This window comes from Aegilops tauschii, chromosome 7, assembly GCF_002575655.3.
Source record: "Aegilops tauschii subsp. strangulata cultivar AL8/78 chromosome 7, Aet v6.0, whole genome shotgun sequence".
Lineage (NCBI taxonomy): Eukaryota > Viridiplantae > Streptophyta > Magnoliopsida > Poales > Poaceae > Aegilops > Aegilops tauschii.
Window position 1 is genome coordinate 330,061,780 of NC_053041.3, and position 25,471 is coordinate 330,087,250.

At 42.2% G+C, this 25,471-nt stretch overlaps 1 protein-coding gene across 1 annotated transcript; it reads right to left on the reverse strand.

Annotated features, from left to right (window-relative positions):
- Positions 1-19,299: 19,299 nt before the first annotated feature.
- On the reverse strand, positions 19,300-24,917 carry LOC141026543 (uncharacterized). Its single transcript, XM_073503277.1, has 2 exons — positions 23,687-24,917; positions 19,300-22,833 (listed from the first exon to the last, which is right to left on the reverse strand). The coding sequence occupies exon 2, from the start codon at positions 22,269-22,271 to the stop codon at positions 20,919-20,921; it is 1,353 nt and encodes a 450-aa protein (XP_073359378.1). The 5' UTR covers positions 22,272-22,833; positions 23,687-24,917; the 3' UTR covers positions 19,300-20,918.
- Between the last annotated feature and the right edge of the window lie 554 nt (positions 24,918-25,471).

The following is a 25,471-nucleotide window of genomic DNA, read 5'->3' on the forward strand; positions in this document are numbered from 1 at the left end:
ACTTCTCATAGTATTCAATGCACTTTATATGAAAGGTTTTATTATATCCCTCTTGGATGCCTATCATATTAGGACTAAATTCATAACCTAAGCAAATTACCATGCTGTTCTAAAAGACTCTCAAAATAATATAAGTGAAGCACTGAGAGTTCATCGATTTCTTCAAAAATAAAACTACCATCGTGCTCTAAAAAGATATAAGTGAAGCACTAGAGCAAACGACAAACTACTCCAAAAGATATAAGTGAAGATCAATGAGTAGTCGAATAATTATGTAACTATGTGAAGACTCTCTAACATTTAAGAATTTTAGATCTTGGTATTTATTCAAACAGCAAGCAAAACAAAAGAAAATAAAATGACGCTCCAAGCAAAACACATATCATGTGGTGAATAAAAATATAGCTCCAAGTAAAGTTACCGATGAACGAAGACGAAAGAGGGGATGCCATCCGGGGCATCCCCAAGATTAGGATCTTGGTTGTCGTTGAATATTTCCTTGGGGTGCCTTGGGCATCCCCAAGCTTAGGCACTTGTCACTCCTTATTCCATAGTCCATCGAATGTTTACCCAAAACTTGAAAACTTCACAACACAAAACTCAACAGAAAACTCGTAAGCTCCGTTAGTATAAGAAAATAAATCACCACTTTTGGTACTGTTGTGAACTGATTCTAAATTCATATTGGTGTAATATCTACTGTATTCCCAACTTCTCTATGGTTCATACCCTCCGATACTACTCATAGATTCATCGAAATAAGCAAACAACACATAGAAAACAGAATCTGTCAAAAAACAGAACAGTCTGTAGTAATCTGTACTCTCGAATACTTCTGTAACTCCAAAAATTCTGAAATAAATTGGTGGACGTGAGGAATTTCCCTATTAATCTTCTGCAAAAAGAATCAACTTAAAATCACTCTTCTGTAAAAAATGACAGCTAATCTCGTGAACGCAAAGTTTCTGTTATTTACAGCAAGATCACATTAACTTTCACCCAAGTCTTCCCAAAGGTTCTACTTGGCACAAACACTAATTAAAACATAAAACCACATCTAACCAGAGGCTGGATAGATTATTTATTACTAAACAGGAGCAAAAGGCAAAGAACAAAAATAAAATTGGGTTGCCTCCCAATAAGCGCTAACGTTTAATGCCCCTAGCTAGGCATGATGATTTCAATGATGCTCACGTAAAAAATAAGAACTGAAACATAAAGAGAGCATCCTGAAGAATATGGCTAGCACATTTAAGTCTAACCCACTTCCTATGCATAGGGATTTTGTGAGCAAAAAATTTATGGGAACAAGGATCAACTAGCATAGGAAAGCAAAACAAGTACAACTTCAAGATTTTAAGCACATAGAGAGGAAACTTGGTATTATTGCAATTCCTACAAGCATATATTCCTCCCTCATAATAATTTTCAGTAGCATCATGAATGAATTCAACAATATGACCATCACATAAAGCATTCTTTTCATGATCTACAAGCATAGAATTTTTATTACTCTCCACATAAGCAAATTTCTTCTCATGAATAGTAGTGGGAGCAAACTCAACAAAATAACTATCATGTGAGGCATAATCCAATTGAAAATTAAAATCATCCTGACAAGTTTCATGGTTATCATTATTCTTTATAGCATACATGTCATCACAATAATCATCATAGATAGCAACTTTGTTCTCATAATCAATTGGAACCTTTTCCGAAATAGTGGATTCATCACTAAATAAAGTCATGACCTCTCCAAACCCACTTTCATAATTATCACAATAAGATTCAACACCCTCCAAATTAGTGGGATCATTACTTCCTAAAGTTGACACTCTTCCAGACCCACTTTCATCAATATAATCATCATAAATAGGAGGCATGCTATCATCATAATAAATTTGCTCTTCAAAACTTGGGGGACAAAAAATATCATCTTCGTCAAACATAGCATCCCCAAGCTTGTGGCTTTGCATATCATTCGCATCATGGATATTCAAGGAATTCATACTAACAACATTGCAATCATGCTCATAATTCAAATATTTAGTGCCAAACATTTTAATGCATTCTTATTCTAACACTTGAGCACAATTTTCCTTTCCATCATTTTCACGAAAGATAATAAAAAGATGAAGCATATGAGGCCCCCTCAATTCCATTTTTTTGTAGTTTTCTTTTATAAACTAAACTAATTATAAAACAAGAAACTAAAAGATTCGATTGCAAGATCTAAAGATATACATTCAAGCACTCACCTCCCCGGCAACGGTGCCAGAAAAGAGCTTGATGTCTACTACACAACCTTCTTCTCGTAGACGTCGTTGGGCCTCCAAGTGCAGAGGTTTGTAGGACAGTAGCAAATTTCCCTCAAGTGGATGACCTAAGGTTTATCAATCCGTGGGAGGCGTAGAATGAAGATGGTCTCTCTCAAACAACCCTGCAACCAATTAACAAAGAGTCTCTTGTGTCCCGAACACACCCAATACAATGGTAAATTGTATAGGTGCACTAGTTCAGCGAAGAGATGGTGATAAAAGTGCAATATGGATGGTAGATATAGGTTTTTGTAATCTAAAAATATAAAAACAGCAAGGTAGCAAGTGGTTAAAGTGAGCGTAAATGGTATTGCAATGCTAGGAAACAAGGCCTAGGGTTCATACTTTCACTAGTGCAAGTTCTCTCAACAAGGATAACATAATTAGATCATATAACTATCCCTCAACATGCAACAAAGAGTCACTCCAAAGTCACTAATAGCGGAGAACAAACTAAGAGATTATTGTAGGGTACGAAACCACCTCAAAGTTATTCTTTCCGGTCAATCCATTGGGCTATTCCTATAAGTGTCACAAATAGCCCTAGAGTTCGTAGTGAAATAACACCTTAAGACACAAATCAACCAAAACCCTAATGTCACCTAGATACTCCAATGTCACCTCAAGTATCCGCGGGTACGATTATACGATATGCATCACACAATCTCAGATTCATCTATTCAACCAACACAAAGAACTTCAAAGAGTGCCCCAAAGTTTCTACCGGAGAGTCAAGACGAAAACGTGTGCCAACCCCTATGCATAGATTCCCAAGGTCACAGAACCCACAATTTGATCACCAAAACATACATCAAGTGAATCAATAGAATACCCCATTGTCACCACAGGTATCCCACACAAGACATACATCAAGTGTTCTCAAATCCTTAAAGACTCAATCCGATAAGATAAGTTCAAAGGGAAAACTCAATCCACTACAAGAGAGTGGAGGGGGAGAAACATCATAAGATCCAACTATAATAGCAAAGCTCGCGGTACATCAAGATCGTGCCAAATCAAGAACACGAGAGAGAGAGAGAGAGAGATCAAACACATAGCCACTGGTACATACCCTCAGCCCCGAGGGTGAACTACTCCCTCCTCATCATGGAGAGCGCCGTGATGATGAATATGGCCACCGGTGATGGATCCCCCCTCCGACAGGGTGCCGGAACAGGGTCCCGATTGGTTTTTGGTGGCTACAGAGGCTTGCGGCAGCGGAACTCCCGATCTAGGTTATTTTTTGGAGGTTTGGGGATTTATAGGAGAGGTTGACGTCGAGAACAAGTCAGGGGGCTCCACAGGAAGTCCACGAGGCACAAGGGCGCGCCCTCCACCCTCGTGGGGCCCACGGGACTCCCCTCCAGTAACTCTTCCTTCCAATATTTTTTATATTTTCCAGAAAAAATCTCCGTCGATTTTCAGTGCATTTCGAGAACTTCTATTTCTGCACAAAAACAACACCACGGTAGTTCTGCTGAAAACAGCGTCAGTCCGGGTTAGTTCTAATCAAATCATACCAAAATCATGTGGAAATATTATAAACATGGCATGAATACAACAAAAATTATAGATACGTTGGAGACGTATCACCACTTTTTCTAACTAAGCTACTCCATAAGCCTTTACTTGTAGGTGTGAGAAAACAAAACCCGATACCAATTCTCCTATTATAGCATTCTGTTGAGTGGTACTCGATACATCATCAATCTTCGGAAAAGGTAACTTTGGTATTGTTCTTTGATTTTCCTAATCACCACCACTTGGTTATGATGGATAGGCCAACTTCTTCGACGAACCCACTCTTCGATGATCAAGATGATGAACGCGACTACATCACCAAAAATCACTTCTTCATCACCCAACAAGCCCTCCAGCAAGAAAGTGAAGCTTTGGGTGACTACATCGAGCAACTTGCCACCAACCTATACCAATTAGAAGAAAGAAACCGGGATTACCTCGACGCCAAGCTCACCACACAAATGGAAGAATTCCGCAACTTGATCGTGAGCCACGCGTCTTCCAGCTCTTCGTCAAGATGGCGCCACTGAAGTTGCCACTCTTCAACCTACTCTTCCTCCAATGTAAGTCCTCCTCGAGCTCGTTCTCCATGACGCGCTGACACTCAAGATCGCCAAACTCAAGAAAATCCATTCCATGGAAATGGGTTGCAAGACCAAATCCGAGCACGTGAAAGAGTGAGACGCTAAGAACAAGACGCCGTGGACCAAGAGCAACCTCCACAAGCGTAACATCAAGCACCTCACGACAGCGATGCAATCCGACAAGAACAAAAGCGCCTTTATGAACAAGCCCTCGAAGCACAACACGCACTCCACGAGGCCACTAGAGTCGTCGCCGAAGCAACCGCCAAGTGCATGAACAACAGGAAGCACTTCACCATGCCCAAGAGGAAGCACTTCAACATGAAGAAGAACATTGCTACGGCAAGCTCAAGTTCACCATGCCCAAGTTCTCCGGAAGCAACGATCCCAAGGAGTATCTCTCATGGGCATTGAAGGTCGAGAAGATATTCTGTCTTGACGATTTTGAAGAGGAGAAGAAAATCTCCATGGCCTCCCTCGAGTTTCAAGACTACGTCCTCATTTGGTGGGAACAAGTGATCGAGCGACGCTGAGAGAGAGGCAAACCACCCATCACGACTTGGACACACATGAAGGATGTCATGAGAGCTCGCTTCGTGCCTACACACTACACCCACGATCTTTTCAAGAAGTTACAACTCCTCAAGCAAGGCACGAAGACGATGGAAGAAATACTACCAAGAAATGGAGATTGCCATGTTACGGGCCAATGTCAAGGAAGATGCGAGCAAACTATGGCACACTTCTTGAATGGCCTCAATCACCCAATAAAGAAGATAGCTAACTTCCAACCTTACTCCAACCTCCTCGAGCTAGTTCACCAAGCGGCCAAGGCCGAGCGACAAGTGCAAGATGATTTCAAATAGGCCAAGTACTCGTTCAAGACCTACGACTCTTACACTCAAGATCCCACAACTACGACACCTCCTACCTTGACTAAAGCATCTCCAAGTAACATCGACAAGTCAAGTTAGAAGAAAACTTCAACATCTTTGAGTCCTCCTCCTACTACAAGCGACTTCAAGCCGAGAGCTTCATCATCATCTACTCCACCAGACGAGACCGTCAAGGTGAGTTCCATCAAATGCTTCACATGTCAAGGCCAAGGCCACAAGACATTTGAGTGCCCACTCAGCGCACCATCATCGCCAACGACGACCACACCCATGACTCAATGAGTGAGGAAGAAATGGAAGCCCTTGAGCATGTGGCCATGCACTGGCGCGTGAATCAAGATGAAGATGACCAAGTCTTTTGTGACAATGATCTGAGCCCCGCTCACGTTCTCTCCAAGGTCTTGACACTTCAACACCAACAAGACGAAGACCAACATTGCCACATCTTCCACACCAAAGCGGGCATCAATGGACGGTCCATGAAGGTCATCATCGATGGAGGAAGTTGCCACAATTTGGCAAGTGAAGAGCTATGTTCCAAGCTACAATTGGTCAAGTAGAAGCATCCTCGCCTCTACAAGGTATAATGGCTTAGCGACTCCGACACTATTCATGTGGAGCACACCGTGCATGTTTCCTTCAAGATCGATTCGCATACGGAGACACATTGGAGTGTGATGTGGTTCCTATGTCCGTGTGCCATCTCCTCTTAGGAAGACCTTGGCAACTTGACCGTGGCATCATCCACAACGGGTGTACCAACCACTATAGTTTCATGATGAAGGGCAAGGAATTCGTGCTACGACCTATGTTGCCAAGTCAAGTGATCGCCGACAAAGAAGCTCCCACCCATCATGGAGAGACTAGTGAGAGAGAGAGAACCAACAAAGCGAGAGTGAGCGCCACAAGCCAAAAATGAGTGCCTCCACGATGAGCGACAAGAAAAACTTAGTGCTTCTAGCTACCAAAAGAGACATGAGAGAAGCATGTGAGAACCCATCTAGTGTCATACACTATGTTCTAGTGTGCAAAGATGAAGCGATGAGGAGTAACACTTCTAACCATCTTCCTCTAGTGTTGTCTAATTTGTTACAGGCATTCGCGGATCTTTTTCCCAAGGAGCTACCTCTCGGCCTTCCTCCACTATGAGGTATCGAGCGCCGGATCGACCTCATCCCCGGCGCACCCCTACCGAACAAGGCTCCATACCGTGTCAACCCCGAAGAAACTAAGGAGATACAAAGGCAAGTACAACACCTCATTGACAATGGACATGTATGTGAAAGCTTGAGCCCTTGTGTCGTTCCGGTTATTCTTATGCCTAAGAAAGATGGTATTTTCGCATGTGTTCTGATTGCTGTCCCATAAATTCTATCACCATTCGCTATAGGCATCCCATTCCACGCCTTGACGATATGCTAGATGAGCTTAGAGGCGCCACCATTTTCTAAAAAATTGATATTAAAAGTGGCTATTGCCAAATTCGCATTCAACAAGGTGATGAGTGGAAAACTGCTTTTAAAACCAAATTTGGCTTGTACGAGTGGTTAGTTATGCCTATGGGCTTATTGGAAGCACCCGATACTTTCATGTGTGTCATGCATTATGTTCCTCACCCCTACATTGGCATATTTGTTGTGGTCTACTTTGATGATATACTTGTGTTTAGCAAATCTCTAAAAGATCATGTAACTCATCTTAGGGACATTTTGCAAACTCTTAGAAACGAGCGTCTTTATGCTAATATGGAGAAATGCACATTTGGTGTTGACAAGCTTGTTTTCTTGGGTTTTGTGGTGTCTTCTAAGGGTGTTCATGTAGATGAAGCTAAACTTGATGCTATTAAACTTGGCCACAACCAACCAACTTGCAACAAGTGCGTAGCTTCCTTGGCTTAACCGGATTCTATTGTCATTTCATTAAGGACTTTAGCACTATTGCATCACCTTTGCATGCCTTGAGTAAGAAAAATGCACCTTTTGTTTGGGAACCATCCCAAGATACTGCATTTCATGAGCTTAAGAATTTTCTTACACATGCTCCATTGCTTGCATTGCCCAATTTCGATAAAACTTTCAAAGTCCATTGTGATGCTAGTGGAAATGGTATTGGTGGAGTTTTGATGCAAGAAAAGCAACCATTACATATTTTAGAGAAAAACTTTCCGGAGCTCAACTTAACTATCCCATCTATGACAAAGAATTATATGCTTTAGTGAGAGTGTTGCATGTTTGGGAGCATTACCTTCGCCCCCATGAATCTGTCATACATACCGATCATGAGACACTTAAATACCTTAAAGGTAAAACAAAGTTGAATAAACGGCATGCTAAATGGAGTGAATTCATTTAATCTTTTCCTTATGTGATCAAGTACACCAAGGGTAAAGAGAATGTTGTGGTGGATGCTCTTTCCCGCAAGTGCATGTTAGTTACTCAACTTGAATTAAATGACATTGGCTTTGAGCATGTTAAAGATCTATATGCACATAATTCTTCGTTGTGATTCCTTATGCCAAATGTATTGCTAACACTTGTTGGGAGAACTATTACCTTAAGGACAGATATCTTATGTGCGCTAACAAACTTTGTGTACTCGAGTCTTCTCTTCGTTTGTTACTTTTGCAAGAGGCTCGCGGCGGAGGACTTATGGGACATTTAGGACTCAACAAGGCCTTTGCCAAACTCTCCTTCAAGTACGTTTCGCCAAAGATGTTCCGTGATGTTGCACGTTTCACCAATTGATGCTCTACATGCTGCAAAGCTAAGTCACAAGCTCAATCTCATGGTTTACATATGCCACTCCCTATTCCTTATCAACCGTGGGAAGATATTAGCATGGACTTTGCGCTTGGATTACCTAGGACTCAAAATGGAAAGGATTCCGTACTTGTTGTTGTGGACCGATTCTCTAAATGGCACATTTCATCCCATGCAATAAGATAGACGATGCTTCACATGTTGTGCATCTTTTTTGTAGGGAAATCTTGAGGTTACATGGAGTGCCAAGTACAATTGTGTCAGACCGATACGTCAAGTTCCTAAGCTACTTTTGGAAGACTCTATGTGCCAAGCTCGGCATCAAGCTACTATTCTCGACAGCCTATCTTCCCCAAACCGATGGTCAAACGGAAGTCACCAACCGGATGCTATCTACTCTCCTACACGTGTTGATCAAGAAGAACATCAAGGAGTGTGAGGAGGGCTTACCCATTGCGGAGTACGCCTACAACCGCGGAAGACACTCTACTACAAGCAAGTCCTCGTTCGAGGTCGTCTACGGCTTCAAACCCTTGTCGCCCTTGGACATCCTTCCTCTACCGCTCAAGAAGGTGCGTCAAGATACAAGGTCCATGATCGAACGTAAGGTACACAGCCTCGCCACCAAGCTCAACATCAACATGACTCCAATGGTCTTCAAATTGGGCGATCTCGTATGGCTTCATCTCCGCAAGGAGCGCTTCCCCCACGAGTGCAAGTCCAAGCTACTACCGCGAGCCGATGGACCTTTCAAAGTGCTTGTCCGTTACAATGACAACGCCTACAAGATCGACATCCCATGCGACAAGTACAACGTAAGCGACATCTTCAACATCAAGGACATGACTCCATACCATGGTGATGAAGATCATGATCCATGGACGGATCTCTCCCAAGGTATGGAGCTTGTATTGGTCGAGCAATCAATAGCCAGAGCTTGGCTCGTATTCCTTTCTTTTCAAACTGGCGAATGACTTCCTTTCTTTGTTTGGTGAGTGCTTCCTTTTCAGGTACTTAGCCTCGCGGTTGACCGTAGCAGCGAGAAAAATAGGACGTGGTAAAATGAAATGGCACCGTATCACAAAGGGATCCTGGCTTCTAACTGGTCGTGTTGTCCACGGATCCGAAAGGCACACGCTTAGCACAATGGGCAATACAAGCAAGCAACCCAAAGGAAAGAGAATGCAAGTAATTGAGAGACCATATCCAAGTCAAGGACTTTCCCTTGCCCGAACAATTGGATGCCCTAATTGACTGATTCAGATGGGAAATCCAAAATAAATGAGAAATCTTCTAACTGGTTGTGGTTGAGTGCTCTTCTTTCCATCGATTCAAAACTTCTGGGAACAAATTATCAATGGAAAAAGCGCTTTGAAAAGCGAGAAGCCAATAGATAGTCTGAGCGGTGTCTTAGATTTCAATCAAGAATTGCGTATAGTAGAGGGTTTGTTGTAGGGTGGAACCCTAAGATGGATCTTTCACGAATTGGAGGGGAAATCCCCAAGAACAAGATGAACACAAAGGGGAAAACACAAGAGGAACACTCAAGAACAAGTCCAATCACACATCCACTAGACCAACAAACATACAAGATCCACAAGGTACATGAATAATCAAAGGGAAACAAGATACGTGATGGAGTTCATCCCAAATCCTATGAAGGAGATGAGGGCTTGATGATCTAGATAGATCCTTCCCACAAGGAGGTCTTGAATCCACTAGGGATCTTCTCCAAAGGAGGCCTTGAACTCCAATGGAGTGTCTCTCTCTCTCAAGAGGAGGAATCCCACAAGGGGAGGTATATGAGCTAAGCTCTAATGTCTAGATCTATCCTTAGCTAAGTCTAAATGGAGGAGGAAGAGGAGTATATATAGGTCCAAGGGATGAAGGGGTAAGCAGGGGCGAAATGGGGATTACATGGGCAAAGCCCACTGCAACATTCAGGGGGCCCCGTGTGCACGGGGTAAGTGGAGCCCTTGCGCACGGGGTATCCAGAGACCTGACGCATGAGCCCGTGCGCACGGGGTCCGTGAGGCCCGTGGACACGGGGGTCCCGTGGGCATGGTACATGCCTGTGCGCATGGGGTCTTCAGGACCGCTAGCCTGGGAGGCCCGTGGGCACAGGGTCGGAGGGGCCCGTGCGCACAGGGTCGCCTGGGAGCTATAGCCTTGTTCTTGGCGCTTCCTTCTCCGCTTCTAGGCTTCCCTCCTAGATGGTGTAGTTGTACTCTTCTGCATGAACTCGTCCTCGCTATGTGTGAAGCTCCGAAAATACCTATGAATGCACGCGGAAGGAATGTCAAGTAGTATACCATCCTCGAAGGGGTCAAGTGAACACGTGTAAAGGAGATGATTCACCTTTATGTATGTGAAGTAGATGTGGCACGTGTCACATGACAAACGAACTCTTGACATGGTGATGTCCATAGGATGCTCCGCATCATCCCCTCCCCCTTGGGAAAGATCCGACCTCGGATCGAAAACCAAATCACCATGGGAAAGAGATGATGTCGTCATGTAGAAATTGACGATCACCAAGCATTCATCATCTTGTAGCTCAAAATGGGCACTCTCCAATGTCGCACGGTCTTGTAATTCCTTCAAAAGGAGCAAAGATAACAAGCACTTTGAAAAACAAATGTGGTTGGCATTAGAGCAAAACCAAGCATTTGAGAGGTGATTCACCGAACAAGTGTTGTCATCAAGCATAGCATATGGTTTGACAAAGATGTGTGGGATGGCATTTAAGCATATAAATTGAGCACAATCAAGGATATCATGGGAACAAGCATGCAAATGGGAGGTAGGGATGCAAATATGTTTGACAAGTGAACAAGCATCTACCTCAAGATCATAGCAAGAATGTGCAAAGTGCTCAACAAAAGGTCTATGGTAGGCATAAGAATCATTCACAACACAAAATAAAATGAAGTGTCTAAACACATGGGGCAAATGCAAGACAATCCAAGCATAATGTGCATAGGGTGTAGTGAAGATATCGTGGCACTCAACACAATGGAAAGAGAAATTGTTCGACATGTGTGAGGCAATCAAGTCAATCATGTGACAATCAAAGGTGCATGGCATACGTGAAGAAATGACATTGTTGCAACCAAACATATGATAGGAGCAAGTAATCCAAGAGTTGGATGTAACACACAAGGCATATATGTCATGAGGCATAGCAATGTGGAAATCATGAATGAAAGCACCATCGCTAACATGTGTGCAATCAAGTGGTCCAAGGTGACAAATAAGTCTCATGGTGGAAGAAACACAAGTAGTATGATCCACAGTATCCATGCTCATGCTTTTGTGTTTCTCGAAAGAGAAGGATATCACCTCGAAAGCGTGTCCTTGTGCGTCCTTCACAATGCCGAAGTGGTAGGAAATATGGTGTAGAACCGAGTCGTGATCGAATGTATGAGGCTCGCTCTCAAGAGCTCGAATGGTCAACTCACATGAAGTGGAAGTCGACACGAAGTCCAAGTATCCTACACATGCACACAACAAAAGCAAAGAACACATGTGCATGGTAGATAATCACATCATCCATCATGATGGCTCTCTTCTCTTGCACATAACCATTAGTAGCAAAAGTGCATGAAGAATATGATGCAATGGCTATACTCATGGCACTAGGCATATGGTGCAAAGAAGGATGATAATCATGCTTCACAAGAAATATGTCAAAATCTCCAAATATATGTGAGAATGCTATGGGGGCAAACTCAAATCAAGACTAAAGGCATAGTTGCACTCAATACATGGCAACAAATCATCTAGCATGAGAGAGGCAACATATGGAGACATATGACAACATGTAATAGCAATCATGTGCAAAGCATGGAAATGAATGCCATCAACCGCATGAAATGAGCAAGTATGAATCATGGGCGATGCAACATAAGCAAGCATATCAATCATGTCATGCAAACTAGTGGAGCGAAGATTCAACACACTAGAAGTAGTCGCGGCAATCATGTCATGTGAGCAAATAGTAGGCATAAGCAATGCACATGACATATCACAAGCACGAGAACTAGGTGTGATCAAAGTATCATCATATGCATGGGGTACAAATGGAACATAGCAATAACAAGAGATATCTCCACCAAGCTAGCAAATACACATATAAGTAATAGAATCAAGGAACATGTGTAATGCAAAGCATGGGTCACAACTGCATGGCAAAGGCATCAAAATGGGCATATCATGCAAAGTGAACATGGAAATATGGGCATTGATGCAGCTTGAAGCTATGTCGGTATTTCCCCAAAGAGGAAGGGATGATGCAGCACAGCGGCGGTAGGTATTTCCCTCAGTGATGCGACCAAGGTTATCGAACCAGTAGGAGAACCAAGCAACACTGCGTAAACATCACCTACACACAAATAACAAATACTCGCAACCCAACGTGTAAAAGGGGTTGTACATCCCTTTCGGGCAACAGTGCCAGAAATTGGCAAACTGACGTGAGAGAGTAGTAAATATTGATAGATCGAACGCCAAATAAAATAAAGTGCAGCAAGATATTTTTGTATTTTTGGTTTAATAGATCTGAAAATAAAAGTAAAGGAAAATAGATCGCAAAGGCAAATATATTAAAGAAGAGACCCGGGAGCCGTAGGTTTCACTAGTGGCTTCTCTCGAGAAAAATAGAAAACGGTGGGTGGACAAATTACTGTTGGGCAATTGATAGAACTTCAAACAATCATGACGATATCCAGGCAATGATCATTATATAGGCATCACGTCCAAGATTAGTAGACCGACTCCTGCCTGCATCTACTACTATTACTCCACACATCGACCGCTATCCAGCATGCATCTACTGTATTAAGTTCATAGAGAAACGGAGTAATGCAATAAGAATGATGACATGATGTAGACAAGATCTATTTATGTAGAAATAGACCCCATCGTTTTATCCTTAGTACCAACGATACATACGTGTCGGTTCCCCTTCTGTCACTGGGATCAAACACCGTATGATCGAACCCACTACAAAGCACCTCTTCCCATTGCAAGATAAATAGATCAAGTTGGCCAAACAAAACCCAAATATTGGAGAAGAAATACGAGGCTATAAGCAATCACGCGTATCAGAGATCAAAAAAGACTCAAATAACTTTCATGGATAAAAAGATAGATCTGATCATAAACACAAAGTTCATCGGATCCCAACAAACACACCGCAAAAAGAGTTACATCATATGGATCTCCAAGAGACCATTGTATTGAGAATCAAACGAGAGAGAGGAAGCCATCTACCTATGGACCCGTAGGTCTACAAAGAACTACTCACGCATCATCGGAGAGGCACCAATGGACATGATGCACCCCTCCGTGATGGTGTCTAGATTGGATCTAGTGCTTCTGGACTCTGCGGCAGCTGGAATTGATTTTCGTCGACTCCCCTAGGGTTTATGGAATATTGGGGTATTTATAGAGCAAAGAGTCGGTTCGGGAGGCACCCGAGGTGGGCACAACCCACTAGGGCGCACCTGGGCCTGCAGGCGCGCCCTGGTGGGTTGTGCTCCCCTTGGAGCACCCCCAGGCGCTTCTCCGGCCCACTAGATGTCTTATGGTCCAAAAAATCCACAAAAAGTTTCGCTGCGTTTGGACTCCGTTTGGTATTGATTTCCTGCGATGTAAAAAACATGCAGAAAACAACAACTGGCACTTGGCACTATGTCAATACGTTAGTACCGAAAAATGATATAAAATGACTATAATGATTATAAAACATCCATGAATGATAATATAAAATCATGGAACAATAAAAAATTATAGATACGTTGGAGACGTATCAGCATCCCGAAGCTTAATTCCTACTCGTCCTCGAGTAGGTAAACGATAAAAACAGAATTTTTGATATGGAATGTTGCCTAACATGCCATCTCATATTTTTTTCTTTATAGCACGGACATTTGGACTTTTATATGGTTCAAAGCAATAGTCTTGTTTTGACATGATGACTTAAATACTCAAGCATATCAACAAGCAACCATGTCTTTCAAAATATTAATGCTAAAATAAGTTATCCCTAGCCCATCATGCTCAACCATTGATCCATTCATGAAACACACTCGCATTTTAACTACACCCAATGCTCAAGTATGATCATAGTGCCTCCTAGTTGGTGCTTTATAAGAGAAGATGGAGACTCAAATTAAAAATAAAAATTGCATAAAGTAAAAGAAAGGCCCTTCGCGGAGGGAAGTAGGGAATTGTAGAGGTGCCAGAGCTCAAAGCGAAAAACTTAGAGATACAAATATTTTTGGGAGGTGTGCTTTTCCCACCAACGAAAACGACTTAGAGTTCCCAACACTTTCCATGCTAGATATATCATAGGCGGTTCCCAAACAGAAAATAAAGTTTATTCCTTTTTCCACCATACTTTCACTTTCCATGGCTAACCGTATCCACGGGTGCCTTCCATACCAACACTTTCCAAAGAATTTATTATTTGACAACATAAAGTAAATTCATTTTTCATTTCGGGTCTGGGCATCCCTAATACCTTTGCCTTACTCTCGTGCAATGAGAAGTGAATAAACACTCATCGTGAGAATAACACATCTATCATGGAAAATATTAGCCACCCCTCACCGCCTTGCGAGCGGTACGAACATACAAAAGGGAAATTTATTTTGAAAATTAGAGATGACAGATACAAATTTTCTTAGAACGGCAAAATAATACAACATATAGGTAGATATAGTGGACTCATGTGGCAAAACTGGTTTAAATGTTTTTGGATGCACAAGTAGTGATCATACTTAGTGCAAAATGAAGGCTAGCAAAAGATTGAGAAGCGACCAACCAAGAAACGAATAATCTCATAAGCGAGCATTAAGCATAATTAACATTGAATAATGCACCACAAGTACGATGTAATTTCATTGCATGACTATCGACTTTCATGCTTGCATAGGGAATCACAAACCTTAACACCAATATTCTTAGTAAAGCACAATTACTCATGAACATGACTCACATATCACATCATCATATCTCAAAACTATTACAAGGAATCAAGTTTATTTTTTCCTTCTTGGATATCTATCACTTTGGCTCTCTCAAACAAGTGCTACACTTAATTGAAGCATAGAGAGCAATTCTAACAAGTCATGGCATAATTTTGGCTCTCTCAAACAAGTGCGTCCAGCAAGGATTCAAGACTTAAAACACAAAGCAAAACAAACAAAGACTCATATCATACAAGAAACTCCAAGCAAAACTCATAGTATGTGACGAATAAAAATATAGCTTCGAGTAAAATACCGATGGTCGTTAGAAGAAAGAGGGGATGCCACTCGGGGCATCCCCAAGCTTAGTTGCTTGCTTCTCTTTGGATAATAGCTTGGGATTCCATGGGCATCCCCAAGCTTAGGCTCTTCTTACTCCTTATTCCTTCATCCATCGTAACATCACCCAAAACTTGAAAACTTCAATCACACAGAACTCAACAAAACCTTCGTGAGATCCGTTAGTATAAGAAAGCAAATCACTACTATAAGTACTGTATCAAACCAATTCATATTTTATTCTTGCATTATATCTACTATATTCTAACTTTTCTATGGCACAAACTCATCAAATAAAACCATAGAATCATCAAAACAAGCACACAACGCAAACAAAACAGAATCTGTCAAAAATAGAACAGTCTGTAGCAATCTGGATATTTCGAATGCTTCTGTAACTCCAAAAATTCTGAAAAAATTAGGACCACGTGAGCAATTTCTATATTAATCTTCTAAAAAAATAATGGGCATTTTATCACGCTTCTGTGATTTTTAAAAATTCTGCGACTGGCTTGTAAAGTTTCTGTTTTTCAGCAAGATCAAACAACTATCACCCAAGAAGATCCCAAAGGCTTTGCTTGGAACAAACACTAACTAAAACACACAAAAAACAATAATAACAGTAGCATAATTTTTCAAACACTCAAGAACAGAAAGCAAAAAGCAAAAATAAATTTTATTCATTGGGTTGCCTCCCAACAAGCACTATCGTTTCACGCCCTTAGCTAGCCATAAAGCAAGGATCTAAGTATTGTCATCTTTGTTTCGAGATCCATAAGGTGCCCTCATGATTGATTAATATGGAGGCCTAATTCTTGTTCTAGGGAAGTGTTCCATAACCTTCCTTAGTGGAAATTGAAATTTAATATTGCCTTCTTTCATATCAATCACAACACCAATAGTGCGTAAAAATGGTCTACCAAGAATAATTGGACAAGACAGATTACAATGAATATCAAGAACAATAAAATCTATGGGAACATAATTCCTATTTGCAAGAATAAGAACATCATTAATTCTTCCCATAGGATTTTTAATAGTAGAATCCGCCAAGTGCAAATTTAAAGAACATTCTTCAATATCGGTAAGACCAAGCACATCACATAAGGATTTCAGAATTGTAGAAACACTAGCACCCAATTCACATAAATCAAAACATTCATAATTTTTGATCTTGACTTTGATAGTAGGTTCCCACTCATCATGTAATTTTCTAGGAATTGAAACTTCTAATTCCAACTTTTCTTCCAAAGCTTTCATCATAGCATCAACAATATGTTTAGTAAAAGCTTTATTTTGTTCATAAGCATGGGGGGTGAATTAATCATGGATTGCAACAAAGAAATACAATCAATCAAAGAGAAACTATCATAATTAAAGTCTTTGTAATCCAAAAGAGTGGGCACATCACTAGTTAAAGTTTTGACCTCTTCAAACCGACTTTTATCAATTTTCTCAACAAGATTTTCACCCTCCGAATTATCGGGACGCCTTCTAGATAAAGTTGACTCTTCTCCAGTCCCTTTTTCATCAATCTTAATTTTACTAAACAAAGAATCAGTAGAAGAAACACAAATCATTTTAATATCTTCGTCACTTTTATGAAAGCAATCACTAGAGAACGCTTTTTCTAAAAATTCTCTTCTAGCTCTAAGCATAGAGGTTCTTTTCTTACTTTCATCCCTAGAAACATAAAAAGCTTTGATTGATTCCTCTACCTTAGGCACAAAAAAGTTCATCTTGAGATTTTCCACATCATGAGAAATTCTATCAACACTTCTAGACAAATCATCAATCTTATTCAACTTTTCTTCTATTGTAGTGTTGAGAACTTTTTGAGTGTTGATAAATTCTTTAATATTATTCTTAAGATCAGAGGTGTTCCTATTATTATTATAAGATTGATTACCATAGGAATTACCATAATTATTAGAGGAATTACTAGGAAAAGGCCTAGGATTAAAATTACCTCTATAGGCATTGTTATTGAAATTGTTTCGCGAGATAAAATTCACATCTACGACATCACTATTTTGCTCAATCAAAGTAGACAAAGGCACATCATTAATAAATAGGAACACTTTTACTAGCAACCAATTTCATAAGAGCATCAACTTTTTCACTCAAAGAAGAAATTTCTTCAACTGAATTAACTTTTTTACTAGTAGGAGCTCTTTCGCTATGCCATTGTGAATAATTTGCCATGATATTATCAAGAAATTTGGTGGCTTCACCCAAAGTAATTTCCATAAAAGTACCACCCGTGGCGGAATCTAGAAGATTACAAGAAACAAAATTCAACCCCGCATAAATTTTTTGTATGATCATCCAAAGATTTAACCCATGAGTTGGGCAATTCCTTAGCATCATTTTCATCCTTTCCCAAGATTGTGCAACATGCTCATGTTCAAGTTGCTTGAAATTCATGATCTGGGTTCTAAGGAAATAATTTTTGTGGGCGAAAAATACTTACTGATAAAAGCATCTTTGCACTTATTCCAAGAATCGATACTATTGCGAGGCAAAGAGGAAAACCAAGTTTTTGCATGATCGCGCAAATAAAACGGAAATAGTTTGAACTTCACAACATCATTGCCCACATCTTTTTTCTTTTGCATATTACATAATTCCACAAATGTGTTAAGATGGGACGCGACATCCTCATTAGGAGTACCAGAAAATTGATCTTTCATAACAAGATTCAGCAAAGCTGTATTAATAACACAAGTCTCCGCACTAGTGACGGGAATCGGAGTGCCAATCAAATCATTGTTGTTTGTATTTGAGAAATCACACAACTTGGTGTTCTCATGAGTCATTGTGACTATGCAACAAGATTGCATTCAAAACAGATCTGACGAGAAAACGGGGAACGAAGAAGAGGGCGAATAAAGCGGCAAATTTTTGTGAAGTGGGGGAGAGGAAAACGAGAGGAAAATGGCAAATAATGTAAATTGCGAGGAGATGAGATTTGTGATTAGGAACCTGGTAGATGTTGATGATGTCTCCCCGGCAAGGGCGCCAAAAATTCCTTTTGATGCGGCTTGAAGCTACGTCAGTATTTCCCCAAAGAGGAAGCGATGATGCAGCACATCGACGGTAGGTATTTCCCTCAGTGATGAGAGCAAGGTTATCGAACCAGTAGGAGAACCAAGCAACACGACGTAAACAACACTTGCACACAAATAACAAATAGTCGCAACCCGACGTGTAAAAGGCGTTGTTAATCCCTTTCGGGCAAGGGCGCCAGAAATTGGCAAACTGACGTGAGAGGGTAGTAAATATTGATAGATCGAACGCCAAATAAAATAAAGTGTAGCATGGTATTTTGTATTTCTGGTTTAATAGATCTGAAAATAAAAGCAAAGGAAAATAGATCGCAAAGGCAAATATATGAAAGAAGAGACCCGGGGCCGTAGGTTTCACTAGTGGCTTCTCTCGAGAAAATAAGCGAACGGTTGGTGGACAAATTAGTGTTGGGCAATTGATAGAACATCAAATAATCATGACGATATCCAGGCAATGATCATTATATAGGCATTCCGTCCAAGATTAGTAGACCGACTCCTGCTTGCATCTACTACTATTACTCCACGCATCGACCGCTATCCAGCATGCATCTAGTGTATTAAGTTCATGGAGAAACGGAGTAAAACAATAAGAACGATAACATAATGTAGATAAGATCTATTTATGTAGAAATAGACCCCATCGTTTTATCCTTAGTAGGAATGATACATACGTGTCGGTTCCCCTTCTGTCACTGGGATCAAGCACCGTAAGATCGAACCCACTACAAAGCACCTCTTCCCATTGCAAGATAAATAGATCAAGTTGGCCAAACAAGACCCAAATATTGCAGAAGAAATATGAGGCTATAAGCAATCATGCATATAAGAGATCAAAGAAGACTCAAATAACTTTCATGGATAAAAAAGATAGATCTGATAATAAACTCAAAGTTCATTGGATCCCAACAAACACACCGCAAAAAGAGTTACATCATATGGATCTCCAAGAGACCATTGTATTGAGAATCAAACAGAGAGAGGAAGCCATCTAGCTACTAACTACGGACCCGTAGGTCTACAAAGAACTACTCATGCATCATCGGAGAGGCACCAATGGACATGATGCACCCCTCCGAGATGGTTTCTAGATTGAATCTGGTGCTTCTGGACTCTGCGGCGGCTGGAAATGATTTTCGTCGACTCCCCTAGGGTTTCTGGAATATTGGGGTATTTATAGAGCAAAGAGTCGGTTCGGGAGGCACCCGAGGTGGGAACAACCCACTAGGGCGCGCCTGGGCCTCCAGGAGCGCCCTGGTGGGTTGTGCTCCCCTCGGAGCGCCCCCAGGCGCTTCTCCAACCCACTGGATGTCTTCTAGTCCAAAAAAAGTTTCACTGCGTTTGGACTCCGTTTGGTACTGATTTCCGGCGATGTAAAAAACACGCAGAAAACAGCAACTGGCACTTGGCACTATGTCAATAGGTTAGTACCAAAAAATGATATAAAATGACTATAAAATGATTATAAAACATCCAATAATGATAATATAACAGCATGGAACAATCAAACATTATAGATGCATTGGAGACGTATCAGGCATAAAGTGAGACATAATGGACAATAAGCCATAACCATGTGAGGGCCGTGTAAAAGAGATGCGTGAAGTCTTTGTGCGAAGGGAGCAGTGATAAGGACAATCCGCGGGATCCCAAAACATCATTGCTCTCTAGAGCTTGTTTCGTCAACTCATGGGATTGTGAGGTTGACGAGTATTCATGGGTACCTACACAAAAGAGACACAAACCAAAGAAAGTGTGTGCGTGGTAAATGTACACATCATCCATCATGATGTGTATGTGCATGTGAGTGTTAGAACAAGATAAGCGTAGATCAAAGAAATTTGAGGCATGGTATAAGAACATGTCATCCATCATGAAAGAATAGTTGTTATGTTCAACATGATTGGGACGCAAATTATAGCAAGTGTGTGGCACAACAATAGCATTTTTATTCATGGGATGCATATGGTGCAAACAATCATGGGAATCATGCAATTCATAGGATTTAGCAAAATCTCCTAATGGGTACGAGGAAACTATGGGGGTCTTCTCATGAGCAATAGCGGAAGCATAATATGGAGAATATTGACAACATGGCAAATAATGCATTTCCGAAGCTAGGTGGTCATGGCATAGCATATGAGATAAATGATGCAAAGGAAGCATATCAATATCATCACAAGAAAAACAAATGCCAATAACCATGGGTTTGTCATTTATGCCATATGTGCAAATTGGGTTTATTTTAATGGCATATGCATAGTCACTACAATGAGATTGCAAATGCGACATATGGGTGATCTCATGCATAGCATATGACAAGTCAAGCGGAATGTCAAACATGATGTGACCAAGAGAATTATCACAAGAAATACTATGTAACATGGCATAACAACTAATAGACTCCTCATGGCAATCATCAAACTCATCATAGATCGGTACATCATCGCATGGTGGAATCATACTAGCATGAAGCATGGTAATAGACGGATCAACATCATGCAAGCAATCGATATCAAGAATGCCGCTAGTGGGACTAGAGCATCACCATCACCTATGTTACCTTTTTCATTCCACTCATGCGGTGTAGGTGAGGTGGTAAGAACCAACTTGTGGTCATCATCATCGTGATGGAACCATGTGGGGGGTGCATCATAGTCCACCGTGGCCATCGTCTTGTCCAAAGGAAGGACGGAGTCATCGAGGATTGGTGCGTCATCATATATGGGACCTAGCACCAAATGAGAAGACACAATAGGGGTAGAGGTTAAGTTGTTAGAAATCGAAATGGCCTCACATGCCCTATCAACTACCTCACTCTCTCTATGTGGTGGTGGCTCACTCACTCCCTCAAGGTAGGTGCACTCAATGTCACATATGATGGAGTCACTCAAATCACTCAAGTGGTGGTGGTGGTGGTGGCTCTCCTCAAATGGGAATTGGGGCAACTCATCATATATGGGGCTAGTGGTGAAGTCACTCTCACTCTCAATATGGTGGCAAAAATCACTCAAGTTATCATACGTCGCAGTGGTCGAAGGGAAAATCCCATGCTCAACCATCTCATAGTCGTCGTCGTGGATGAAGGCCGAAGATGGCACATAATCACTCTCATCGTGGATGAAGGCCGAAGATGGCACATCATCACTCTCGTCATGGATGAAGGCCGAAGATGGCACACGATCACTCTCGTTGTGGATGAAGGCCAAAGATGGCACATCATCACTCTCATCGTGGATGAAGGCCGAAGATGGCACGTCATCAATCTCGCCTCCAAAGATGGAAGCATCGTCTTGGAGCTCATCGGGCTTGGACATCTCGATGGTTCTAGCCTCATGCTCGCCATCTTGGAGTGTGGTCGTGGTGAAGTGAGCTCGGGGTCGAGTAGACTTGGCCTTCTTGAGTTCTTGCTCCGCCTTGAGAGCACCAATGCAGTTGTCATCGAGGGACTTGTAGTTCTCGAGGAAGATAGTCTTGGAGATGTCGTTGTTCAATCCCATCATGAAGTAGAACTTCATCCAAATGGGGTCGTCCACACCGGCTCGTCGCAAGGCCTTCTTCATGTTCTTGAAGTACTCCTCGAGGGACTTGGATCCTTGTATGGTGTTCTCCAATTGGCGTTGAAGATGTTCCGTGTAGGTGGAAGGCACAAATGCTCGCCTCATCGCTTTCTTCATCGTGGGCCAAGTCATGGTGAAGCTTGTCGAATGTCTATGAAGCCACCATGTCGATGCGTAGTCGTGGAAGGTACTTGTGGTGCACTTCACTTGATCGTCGGAAGGTACTTGGTGTAGCTTGAGGTAGTCGTCCATCTTGCGCTCCCACTCGAGGTACTCTTTGGGGTCACGAGTCCCAAAGAATGGAAACTCATCGTTGTCGGTGAAGTCGAAGTAGCTCGTGGAAGTAGTGGACTTGAGCTCATCGAGTAGGCGAAGATGTCATACGTCCAAAGGCTAAAATGCCTTGAAGTCACTTGGTGAAGATGCCAAAGGTGTTGAAGAAGCCATAGTTTTGGGGCTGATGCTATTGTACTGTATGGCCCATGCACACGGGGGTGCAGGAGGACGTGTGCATGGGGTCCCGTGTGCACGGGGGTCGAGGGCCCATGTGCACGGGGGTGCAAGAGAATCCAACTCTCATCCAGAAGATCAATCTTCATGGTCTTGTCGGTGTCGATGCTTGTATGTACTTGCCGGAGATGGTAGCTCGGGCGCTTGTGCACTTGGGAGTCTTCTCGATGATGAGGAAGACCGCTTGCGGTTGTTGATGAGGACCTTGAGCTCCTCCATGTGCTTGTCCATCTTGGCATCAATGAAGTTCTTCATAGGATCGAATTCGTCGTCGTGGTTGTAGACCGAAGATGATGTGCTTTGCCTATCCGTCACAAGAATTGAGCAAAGGTGAGTAGGAAATGAGATAAACAATACCAAGCTACCTTATCCCAAAGTTGAGGATCTATCTCGTGTCACTCAATGTGAAATGAAAGAATAGTGGAATTGGTACCGGACTTGTGCACTCACACCTACAAAGTAAAGCTTATCGAGTGGCTTGGTTAGGATAAGTGGCACAAATTCATGCAAATTGAAGTCCAAGATATTGTAAATTTTGAGACAAATCCAAAGGACTCAAAATGCAAAGAAAGTGATCAAAAATATAGAGAAGGGCAATAAAGAAACACACACAGTGGGATAATGGGGCTTGTGCAACTATAGGGATGAGCAATACAAATTTGCCTAACAAAGACTAAGCTCGTGTTGCACAAACCCTAGGAGAGCACTAGCTTGATTGCACACTTGGGCACGATTCACCACTTGGCACCAACCGATATGTATGCAAGTTAAATGTTTCCTATTCCATGTATCCTCATGCACAAGCATCTCTTATCGTGCTCAACTCTCTTTTGCTTATAAGCTTATGATCATTCTTTTCTTGCTTAAAACTTTTTTAAACTTTTTTTGCTCTTCTATTCCTTTCCACTATGCTTATTGAGACTCAACCATAAACATGAGACAAATATAACAAGATATGCACGGGAGCAAGCAATTGCACTATATGATATATTCAAAGATGCAACAATATGATATCGTATCACTATGGTGCACAAGTTTTCGCGAAGCCCGGCAATACTCGGATAGCTAGTCTCAATGGGTATGAAGGTATTCGCAAAGATAGTGCGGCTATCAGGATGTAATGGAAAGGAAGAAAAAGTTTATGATGGAATGGATACCTTCGTCACACTTAACCTTTCACGAAGTCGGGGGTAACATGCCCTGATTCCGGTTGAAGATGGTCTCAAAGGATGGATGGTCGTCGTCGATGCGGAATGTCATGGTGGATGTAGTCGATGGAACGATACAAGTCGCTGGTGGTTGATGAAGATGTTACCATCCCTAAGTAGCTGAAACACCTTACGAGACTCAAATCACAACTCAAACAACCACAAATACCAAAGGAACCAAAATGGGTTACGTTGCGAAAGTTTTATGCGGTGGTGCGGAAGTTATGGCAGAATGCCTATGCATAAGATGCAAAAATGGACAAAATTTGATGGAGTCAAATGGTGGTAAAACCAAGATTACCAGCTCGGGCACGTCACTAGATTTTCAACGAGCCAAAGAACACCCAAATCGGAGTTCGGGAGTGGAAGTTATGGGCAAAAACGTAAAGCATGTGCGACTATTTCTAGGACGGCCGTGCACATGGGGTCAAAGGCCCGTGGACACGTGGTCTCGTGCGCACGGTGCAAGGCCATGGAAACAGGGTCACCTGGGACTATCGGGGGCCCGTGGGATGGGGTGGTCGGAAAATTCGCGATTTCAACTCCAAAATTGAAGGGGGGAAAGAAAAATTTGGGTATGGGGACGCAATTGGAGGTGGATCTACTTCCTATACATCAGATCCATGGATCAAAATCAACAAAAACTCACAAAGAACAACAAATCAAAAAAAATTGGTATGGCTCTTTTTGTGGGGAATTTTCTAAATTGGGCAAGAACAAGCAAAATTCGGCTAGAAAACAAAGAGGGGGGCTCCAATTTCGTGAGAAACCATGGCTCATGATACCAAGATGTTGTAGGGTAGAACCCTATGATGGATCTTTCATGAATTGGAGGGGAAGTCCCCAAGAACAAGATGAACACAGATGGGAAAACACAAGAGGAACACTCAAGAACAAGTCCAATCACACAGCCACTAGACCAACAAACACACACGATCCACAAGATACATGAACAATCAAAGGGAAACAAGATACATGATAGAGTTCATCCCAAATCCTATGAAGAAGATGAGGGCTTGATGATCTACATAGATCCTTCCCACAAGGAGGTCTTGAATCCACTAGGGATCTTCTCCAAAGGAGGCCTTGAACTCCAATGGAGTGTCGCTCTCTCTCAAGAGGAGGAATCCCACAAGGGGAGGTACATGAGCTAAGCTCTAATGTCTAGATCTGTCCTTAGCTAAGTCTAAATGGAGGAGGAAGAGGAGTATATATAGGTAAAAGGGATGAAGGGGTAAGTAGGGGCAAAATGGGGATTACACGGGCAAAGCCCACTACAACATTCAGGGGGGCCCGTGTGCACGGGGTAAGTGGAGCTCCTACGCACGGGGTATCCAGAGACCTGACGCATGAGCCCGTGCACACAGGGTTCGTGAGGCCCGTGGACACGGGGGTCCCATGGGCACGGTACACGCCCGTGTGCATGGGGTCTTCAGGACCGCCAGCCTGGGAGGCCCATGGGCACTGGGTCGGAGGGGCCCATGCGCACGGGGTCGCCTAGGAGCTGCTGCCTTCTTCTTGGCGCTTCCTTCTCCGCTTCCAGGCTTCCCTCCTAGATGGTGTAGTTGTACTCTTCCGCGTGAACTCGTCCTCTCTATGTGTGAAGCTCCGAAAATACCTATGGATGCACACGGAAGGAATGTCAAGTAGTATACCATCCTCGAAGGGGTCAAGTAAACACATGTAAAGGAGATGATTCACCTTTATGTATGTGAAGTAGATGTGGCACGTGTC